At 34.2% G+C, this 10,792-nt stretch overlaps 1 protein-coding gene across 3 annotated transcripts in view; it reads left to right on the plus strand.

Moving 5' to 3' along the window:
• The window catches only part of SGCD (sarcoglycan delta), a 1,642,153-nt gene extending 1,631,803 nt beyond the window's left edge, over nucleotides 1–10,350 (plus strand). For all 3 annotated transcript variants that reach the window (XM_053718718.1, XM_053718720.1, XM_053718719.1), the window contains one exon: nucleotides 854–10,350. In XM_053718718.1, coding sequence (XP_053574693.1) covers nucleotides 854–1,027 — 174 coding nt within the window. In that variant the 3' untranslated portion in view covers nucleotides 1,028–10,350. The remainder of the gene's footprint in view (nucleotides 1–853) is intronic.
• Nucleotides 10,351–10,792: the final 442 nt, after the last annotated feature.

Below are 10,792 nucleotides of genomic sequence, written 5' to 3' on the forward strand. Positions count from 1 at the left end.
CTAGGATGGCCTGCTTGCAGTCCTGACCTGTCTCCCATTGATAATGTGTGGCATATTATGAAAAATAAGGCAACAAAGGTTCCGTACAGTTGCGCAGCTGAAGACATGCATTAATGTATGAATGACAGAAAATTCTGCTTGCTAAACTAAACCAACTGGTGTCTTCAGTGCCCAAATGCTTAATAAGTGTTATTAAAAGAAAAGGTGATGTTACACAGTGGTAAACAGTCAGTTGTCCCAATTTTTTTGAGTGTGTTTTAGTCATCAGATTTGAAATGCATGTGTATTTTCAAAAATAAATTAAATTCACAAAGCAAAACATTACATAATGTGTTTTCAATATAGTACAGGGTGAATTGAACTAAACTCAATTTTTCTTTCATGATTCAGATAGAGTATGCAATTTTAAGCAACTTTCTAATTTACTCCTATTATCAATTTTTCTTTGTTCTGTTGCTATCTTTGAAAAAGCAGAAATCTAAGCTAAGGAGTCAGCCCATTTTTGGTTCAGAGCCCTGGATAGCGCTTGCTTGATTGGTGGCTACATTTAGCCACCAATCAGCAAGCGCAACCCAGGTGCTGAACCAAAAATGGACCGACTCCTTGGCGTACATTCTTGCTTTTCAAATAAAGATAGCAAGAGAATGAAGAAAAATAACATGACTATTGATAATAGGAGTAAATTAGAAAGTTGCTTAAAATTGCCTGCTCTATCTGAATCATGAAAGAAAGAACATTGGGTTTAGTATCCCTTTAAAGTCTCTTTAAACTGAGCATTACCTATATATTATTCAAACAATTACTCTATTGAAGTCTTCATTTAAGTTTGTTATCATTGTCTTCTCCTCCATAGATCCTCTTGAAAGCTGCAACAGTAAAGCTTCCACAGTTACCACGTGGCTCCTACTCCTCAACAGGCACTCATCAAAAGGTCTTTGAAATCTGTGTTTGCCCAAATGGAAGACTATTTCTGTCCCAGGCAGGCAGTGGATCCACATGCCAGATAAATACCAGTGTTTGTCTTTAAGAGACTGGCCAGACAGCTCCAAGGCAAGGAGCCACCATTACCAGACACAGGAAGCCTCAGAAACAATGTGTGTGCGTGTGCAAACATATACAAATATATATATATATATGTAAATCTATAAATCTCCTGCATAAGAGATGTTTCAGTGCCAGAAAATGAGGGTGGCCCTCACTTGTCTTCCCCTGCCCACAAATTCAACCCATTCTCCTCCTGACCATTACAGGAAACCTCAGACTACAAATATGGGGGAGTATTCATCACCCATGATGTAACCCAAAGAAACATATGTCTTTATCATTAGTTTGGGCTTGTTAACTGGACTAATTATATCACATTTTATTTCCCCCTACAATATGGTTTTCAAACAAATAGATGTTCAATAAGAATGAATAACCCATGTTCTAGGATGCAAGCTTTACTGTTTTCTGAAACATATTTGAAGTTATGTAGCCTCACTGTAATTAGGGGGTAACATCTGCTGTCATAAGATCAGGGTGCAATGGGCAAATTCAAAGTTGTCTTCCTTTCTCGTTTACATGGGGAAGGGTGCAGTAAAAAATGCTACTCCACAAAACAAAATGTGTAATGACCCTGAATTAATGTGTCTCATATTGCAGCAAGCTTACTCTTAGATCTATAAAAAAGGGCTGAATAGCTTTATACATGTTTCAAAAAGAAGCAAAACAGATTTAGTGAGTATGTCTAAATCACGTGTTTTCCTAACTAAGCCATGGAACTCATTTAGGGCTTAAGCAGTATTGATGGAACCCCAAGAAAATAGCAGCACATCACCTGCACCCTGGAATGCCCCTTCAGAATTAAATATATCCGTGCACAACTCCTCTCCAGAACAACACAATTCATCCTAAACATTTTGCAATTGCTAACCAAACCGTCCATTTTACAGCCTTCCTACCTCCTACCCCTTGTGCATTTAATTGCAAATGGACAAACCTTTTGGTTTAATGTAGAATCCCTAACCAGACTAAATGCAACATCAGGGTTCTACAGGACATGGTTTGGGAAACATTGTTTTAAAAGGAAAAAAAAAATAGAATTCTCTGAAACCCTCTAAACAAAGGGTTTAGTAAAGGCAGCATTATATAATCTAATACTTTAACATTAATTTACCATACTACTAGATACATACCAAGAAGCCATTGCTAGATTGCTTACTTTCTAACTGCCAAGGAAATTCCTCTAACAGTGTATGGTGTAACTTTTTTTCATACTCTGCGTGCAATACAACTAAGATAGATAGATATATCTGGGAAAAAGCAAGATTATTACCTGAAACAAAATAGTCTTTCGCTTTTTTTTTTTATCCACTGGAAAGTGTTAGGCAGTGCCACCTACAGAAACATATTAATCATTGTCCCTTTAATAACCTCAGACCCTTAAAGTTACCTAATTCATATGTGTGGGACACTGGACTGAAACATCTCTGATCAAAGAGGAGAACTTGCCTATGCCTTAAGACAATGCACTCTGCAAGGAAAAGCACAGCGGGGAAGCTCAAGATTTAACAGTTTGCTGTTTTATTTTTATTTTATGTTTGTTTGGTTGTTTGAGTTATTTAGGGGGTGGGTAGGGGGTGAGTGCTGTGTGTTGACTGATTCGTAAGAGTGACGACATATGTGTGGATAGAATTAGTATGATGTCTAATTGCAAGTTGCTGTGTCTATGTGATTCATCATATAGTTTTTTTAATTCATTATACAGCTACAATGTCACTTCTTTAGCAAAATGATGTACAGGGCTGTAATAGATTATGATATTATAAGTCTCATAAAAAGTCATAATGCCCTTATTAAATGGATGTATTTAAAATAATTATTTTTGAGTTCATAAAAAAATGTTGCAACAATTTATATAAAGATGAGAACAGTGAACCCCTACAGAAAGAGTTTGTAGTATTTGAAAACAGGATAACATTATTGAAGGGTTTTAAGTGAATCTGTTTTCTCCTTGAAGAAGCAGATCCCTGACTATAAAGTTACTCATGTAACACATGTAGTAGTATGCAACAGTTTTTTGTTTTGAGACTATTTCATATATCAGTTTTAAAGAAGATAACTGCATATTCATTATGACTAATTATGGTCATATAATCACAGCACATTGTTAAAAAAACAACAATATGGCAAATTCAATAGGCTCCTTTATATACAGTATAATATATTAATAGAATCCATAGAAAATCACATTTAACTTATACTTATATACTGCTGTATTAGTTTTTATTTGCTGACAGGCACAACATTGTATTAATGATCATATGGGGACTGTTCCAAAACCAGCAGCTACATTTGTGCTCGTTCCCTTAAAGATAACCCCACCACAATTGTGCTTAAAGCATATTGATGGACATAGATAACCATTTACATGTATAAAAAGTATTTTTATTCAGTACTGATTATATGGTGTTTAATTGTGAAATAATGTAACATTTCATTTTATTATCCCTACTATCCAATTAAATGTATTCAAATGTATAAAATAATTTACAATAATGACCCTTTAGGGTAAAATAGGTACTGATTCTGTACACATTGTAGTCTCTGGGTTTCAGTGGTGGACCCAGTGGTAGCCAAGACCTATTTGCCAAAAATCACAGTGTTTGTGAAAAACAATGGAAAGTGATTGGATTTCCTGTGTAGCATGCTTGGTTGTTTACTACTACATAGTATTGTAATCTGTTAGACTCGGTGAGCACTGAAATATTTACTAATGAATCAGATGCAACACAAAGTTCTACATTAAACTTGTATAATTCACTAGAGCAAGCCATTTTATATAACTTTATAATTTATGTATATTATAAAATGTACTTAATTCTTTATCTATGAAGAACATACTCGGGTATACTCAAGAACATGCTTGTATCCTGCGCACCATATGGCAGCAGGGTTTGTAACAATATATAACATTGTTAAAAATATTAGTCTTTATTACAATCATTCTGAAATTCTCGTTCTTTCCCAAAATCATGACCATCCGGTGTTGTTGGGGGTTTTTTTTAAATCAAAATGACCACAATCTTATCAAGTCAAACTAAGCCAAGTTTGATAACTCCCATGAGTATTCGATCTTCAGATCTACATTTCTCCTCAACAGCACCGATAATGGGCATTGATCACTGACAATGGAATTGATACACAAAAAATACAACTGCTCTCCAGGCTCCACAGCTGCTCATATCAACTGACCAGGCCCCTAATCCACATTCTGCTGGTCCAGCATTTTTCTTTCCATGACAGTCTACTTTCTGTCTTCATGCCCCAACTGTTAATATCTTGTAGATATTTTTCTTGATATTTTTACATTAAATCGATGGTGGTGACAGTTGTTACCAAAAAAGGGGCCGTTACCATGGTTTATATGGGCAGCGCCATCTTCTTTTTCATGCCCATGCATATGCAGATCAGTGGTCAATCTTGTTATCGTCCATCCAATGTGTCGATCTGTGAGTGTTGAGTCTTTATCTAGTGCCTTTGGCTGTTGAATTCGTTGTGTCTATTTTGTTGTTGATAACTTTAATTCGGGTGGATTGTGATGAACTAAGTGGATGCTGTTCATACATCATATATGTGACTTCTCTTATATCCAATCGCATGTTTTTCCAATACTAGAATCATGTTATCATTTGCTTTATTATCATTCCGATGTAAAAAAAAAAAAAAAAAGGCATTTTGGGAGCTGAATAAACACCCCCAAAATCTAGGTTAGAATTTTACCCCATTGTTGCAAATTCTGCTGCCATATAGTGCTCAAGACATTCACACGTTCCTGAGCCCACCAAGGTATGTTCTTCAATAAAAGACTCCATAAGAACAACATTAAATTGATGATAAAATAAGTAAATTGCAGATTTGTTTTAAATTGCATGCTCTCTCTGAATTATAAACGTTTAATTTAAACTTTTATATATTTCATTGAACTACCAGCACTAAAATACAGAATCATTTCAGCAAAACTTTAGGTTAAGTCATTGGCCTAATGTTTAATGTATGTATGTTCTACAAAACGCTCATTTCTACTAACCCTGACTGACTGATAGGTACGTCCTACTAATGACCACTGGCTGATAGGTACGTCCTACTTATAACCTCTGGATGATAGGTACATCCTATAATGACCTCTGGCTGATAGGTACATCTTACTAATGACCTCTGGCTCAGAGGTACATCCTACTAATGACCCCTGGCTGACAGGTACATCCTACTAATAACCACTGGCTGATAGATACATCCTACTAATGACCACTAGCTTATAGGTACATCCTACTATTGACCACTGGCTGATAAGAGCCAACAGCTTGATTGGTGGAAATAGATATCCATCTATGAGCCAACAGCTTGATTGGTGGAAATGGATATCCATCTATGAGCCAACAGCTTGAATGGTGGAAATGAACATCCATCTATAACAGTGTTTCTCAACTCCAGTCCTCAAGGATCACTAACAGGCCAGATTTAAATTATTTTCCTGATATACTTAGTTGAGTTTAGTTGATACTGTTCCAGCAATTAAGATACTGAACAGCCCTAGAAGAGAAATACATCAAATCTAGCCTGTTGGGGTTCCTTGAGAATTGAAATTGAGAAATCCTGCTCTATAAGTCTAACATGGGAAAATTCCTTTATTTCATGAGAAGAAAAAAAAATAAACTTATTTTAAAATGTCCCCTTTTTATATAAAACAAAAAAAATGCTACAATGTGATTTTAAATACAATTTCTGATTATTTTTCGCTATATGGGATTATATATCCCTTTACAAACTAACTTTGAGCTGGACTCCAACCTGGTTTGGGATAATTATACTCTGAATGGGATTTATTTTGTTTGATTTTTCATATATGTGGCTTTAAATATGTGAGTATATATCATACCAAAGTTTGGTGAAAATCTTATATTACTCTTCTCATATATATGAAAGAGTTCCACTGCTACTACTGATATCACAGTCTGATGAATACATTCAGAGACTCCTGAATATTGGCTAAGATTTGAAAAAGCTCAGACTAATATTGATCAATAGAGCTTCTATTTTTTCTCTCACATTATATACAAGTCCAAGGTTATTTGTACCTCTCGAGCTATAGTCTAAGGCTCACTTATCTGTCAGATGAGCATTTGCAGTAAATCCCTCACTTAATAAACTAGATTACCAGTGGAGCGCTAACATTTATGGGTGTTTGCGCACTTCTGTTTTTTCGCTCGTATTACAAGTTGAAAGTAAACGCGATCGTTAACGTTCTTCGGGTTAGTGTGACCTCAGAGCTCTGGTTAACTGTTTCGTGAAACAAAAAAGTGTAACAAAGCACATCAAAAATACATTACAAAGTACAGTTACACTCATAATAACACCATCTAATAAAATTTATTTAAAAAAAATATTGCACAAAAAAGTTATAAGGGCTCAAAGATATGAGGTCTCAGGTGTTAGAAAAAAAAAGGCAGGCAAAGGGCTTTAACATAGCGATACATGCAAATACATGTCTAAAGAGGTATATGTATGAATATATATATATATATATATATATATATATATATATTTGTGTACATATGTATTTATTTATTTATACCTGTATATATGTATATGTATATATAGACATATATATAAGTATATTGAAGGCCTTTGCAGTTAAGTAGATGAAAACATGTAAAAACATATTTATGCAATATTCATATTTAATAAACTGTTATAGTTTGTATTTACTGAAGATATTTAACATTCCAATGTTCTGCACTTAGCACAATATGTATTTATAAATCAATATTCCTATATATATCTGTATATATCTATACCTATATATAATCATGTATATATACCAGAAACCATCATATATATATAAAAATATGAATTTGTTAATAAATAGAACATATTGTTCTATGTAAAGAAGAACATTGGAATGTGAAATATTCATATTTTTATGTTGGATTAGCGCAAATAAGAATATGTGATCGGGTTTGTGCATGAGTAGCGTGTTAAGGTTTTTCCCACTTTTTTTGCTCCATTCTAAGGGGGATTAGGTTATCGCGCGGGCAATATTGTAAGTTCATCTTTTTACACTATTTGGGTTAGCATGCGAGCGAAAACAGTTTACTTTTAACTTGTAATACGCGCACTACCTGACGCACGCAAAAAACTTACTTCTAGCACAGTTAATGCTTGAGCTTGAGCGTTATATAACGCTCCACTTGTAATCTGGCCCAATATTGGGTTTATAGTGAAATTTGTGTTGACTATCAGTTGATCATTAAGTCGATGGTCGCTAAGCTAAGGGTGCATTAAATCAATGGTAGTGTAGTTCTTCACGTAGTTCTGTGCGGGACTATTCATTATAATAATTAAAAAATTCTAAATTTTAAAGCAGCATTATGGATTGTGGTCAAGAGCAACACTTAACTCACCACTTAATATGTCATTTGAGTGCGCTAATAGCACGCCCTGCATTATCAATTAAAAGTATAGGGCACAATAAAAATATTCCACCGTGCTAAGATGTTCTGGTTAAAAATTTTAACTATCATTTGTAATTCTAGATTGTGCGAGAGCGAGAACAAGATAATGCGCCCTGCGCTATTGATTGCGCTCGACAAGACCATTATTTATTATATTTCACAATTTCCCTTCCTAAGTCCACAAGAAAGTATTTTTGCCACAATATCTGCACCATCAGCCTCTAAGAATAATTGTTTAGAGAGTTAAATAATCTTTTCTATATTTCTTTACATTGCATTTCATCATTGCTAGCAGTTTCATTACCAACTACATATAATATAAAGTATTTTGGGGAATTGAATGTACCATCTAATAGCTTCATAATCATGAACATAATCAGGTAAATTAGTATGTTAAAAAAAAAATTATATAGCTAAACTACATCTTTGTTGCTAATATATTTGCCAACATTGAACATTATCTCTGCTAATTAATCCACATAAACCTACATAGTCACAATGCCAACATATGCTCTGTATAAGTATGTCATCTTGTGTTATAATGGTTAGAACACTACAATAATCCTATTGAATCAACAGATTATAGAAACTACAATGAAAAGAAGGCTGATATATCATTATTTTAATGACATACTTTAGCTAAGTTGACGCAGTAAGTCTGATCATTTATGCAGTTATCCTGTGCCTCAAAACACACACTTGCTATTTTAATTTCCTCCACACAAGATAGGTGTTAATTAAACTAGCTGGCATCATCATTGATATATATAAATATATACTGTGTGTATATATATATATATGTGTGTGTGTGTGAATCACGAAAAGAGCACTCGCCAGGACTTATATTCAATCACCTTTAACTCCTGGCGAGTGTTCTTTTCTTGATACATATGGACTAATGTTTGAAGCACCCCGGGCTCTTAACTGATTATAATCTGGAGGGCTGGATTTATTATAGACCTTTATTTACTGATATGCCAATTTAATCATAAGTTTAATTTTTAATGTAGCTAAATGAATCTCAATATATTAAAGGGGCATTAGAACAAGCAACTATTGCATTCCTGACCATATCTCACTATGATTTTAAGGTCCAAAATGGATTAAACACCAAGGTAACATTTCATTGGGGAGCTACAAGAATTAAAGTTTACAAGCAGAAAAGTGATAGGGATTGGCTCATTGGCATGTTATGTTCTGGACCTGTAACACTTATGTCTCCTAAGCAGAACTCTCCATGTGTGGTTAACTGTTTTTTGGGGGTTATACATTTAGTAAAACTAAATTAGGTTAAGGAATGCAGAAATCATGTGTTTTACTATCCCTTTAAATGGACTAAACACTGATTATATTTCATGCTCCTCCCTCTAATCATGGGTGCTGCCATTTTGGAAACTAGGTTACACTGTAGGTATATGATGGAGAGTTTCTGCACATGTGCCAACAGGGCAGCACTGGAATGTAGTGAAAGATAGATTTCAACATGTCCATGACTAGAGAGAGGCGGCCAATAACCACAATACCATGCTTAGAAAATGTATATAATATTCCTTTAATATGCCAAGATGCATTTAGCCACATTAGTAAATGCTAGATTTTATTAAAGTGGTTATCCCACCATTAATCGAGGTCTTCTAAAACGCCCTGCTAAATACAGCTGGCTAATGTTAATAATACAACATTGACATGCTTGAACAAATTAGAGCATGTACGTTTTCTATTAGTATGTCCCTTTAAGGTAAAATTAAATCTCACCTTTATGCTACACAAAATAGTTTCTCTGAACAGTATCATATAAGCCAGCTAATTTGACACAGAGGCTATGTGTAGATTCAATGCATATGTTTTTATGTGTGCGTTAAGTTTAATGACTGTTTACATGAAAGTCAATAGACTATACATCTGTTGTGCTCTGTCACTACTTCTGAAGAGAGATTATTTATTTTGAGTCAGAGGATTCATGATTATAAGAATCTACTCTTTGCTTAAAATATCTTGAAATAAAACATTGTTCTTTCTTTTCTAGATCTCAAATCTTTTATGTATTTTTTTAGCAATATTTTTTAACTGCTCAAAAAGCTTGTACATTCACAATACATTGGCTAAACACTTTCACTCACTCACTCTGTAGATAGCCTATCTGTTTTGAGTCAAAGAGGTGTTAGGATTTGTGCTTTATCATATTTACTCTGTGCTTTCAAGATCTTGGAATGTTCAGCCATGGTTTGCTTCATCAAGAGAGAAACACATCACACTGAAGATTTTTGGAGTAAATAAATATGAAATATCCAAATAAAGAGTTGACTTCCTACAATGGTTGCCTGCTCTGCCATGTTTTCCTGGACAGTAATGAATTCCACATGCTGCTGTGTGTGAATAGTACTGTCAATCAACACTAATGAGCTTTCCAGAGGCTCAATTAGTGTCCTTCATTACACACCCTGCAGCATGTGTAATTCGTAAATATCCTGGAAAATATGATTAAAATGGCAACCCTGCCCTGTTATTTAAAATAAATAAAACATATATATAAGATGTTCCGTATTATATAATCTGTCACAGCAATTGCATACTCATTGAATACCTGTGTGCGTGAGTGTGGTATACCTGTGTGTGAATGCGGGACAAATATATACAGCTTTTTGGGGTTGTTTTGTAATGGGAATATTTGTGAGTCCTTACTCACTCTATGCAAAAATTTTGTAAAGCATTTGCAATAATGCTCAGTATATTAAGGAAATCTTTTAACTTTATTACTCTTTCTGTACAAGAATAAAAAAAAAAGTTATTTGTATTTAAATGATTTCAATTGCGATCTTGTAAGACCTCTTAATAAAATAACGATTGATATGAATATGCTGGCTATGTCCTCAAAATCAGTGTCACCAAATAATTTATTTTTTTGTTATACTTGTTTGTCTTTTATTTTTAGTATAATGGGAAACATGCTGGTGTTCTAAGCCTCTGTATTAAATTGCCTGAGCGTATGTAGCATGTTGCATTTCTCAGACATTGGCAATAAGACTCTCCCCACCCCAGCCCAGAGCGCTAATATTTAGCCATGTCACATTCAATTTACCCCCTTCTATGTTACTTTTCATCTCTCTTTAAGCTTTTATTTTATTTAGTTTTTGTATCTGTTTCTTTCTCTTGTTCAGTATCCCTTTTATATCTCTCTGCTAACTTGAGCACGTTACAAAAGATGTGGAACTAATGAATATTAGATCCTGGTCAAATAAAGTTTTTTGGGTTTACCATTTTAAAAAAAATGGGAAATGTATCTATTCACCTAATAC

The sequence above is a fragment of the Bombina bombina genome, chromosome 6 (assembly GCF_027579735.1).
Source record: "Bombina bombina isolate aBomBom1 chromosome 6, aBomBom1.pri, whole genome shotgun sequence".
In the NCBI taxonomy this organism is placed as follows: Eukaryota; Metazoa; Chordata; class Amphibia; order Anura; family Bombinatoridae; genus Bombina; species Bombina bombina.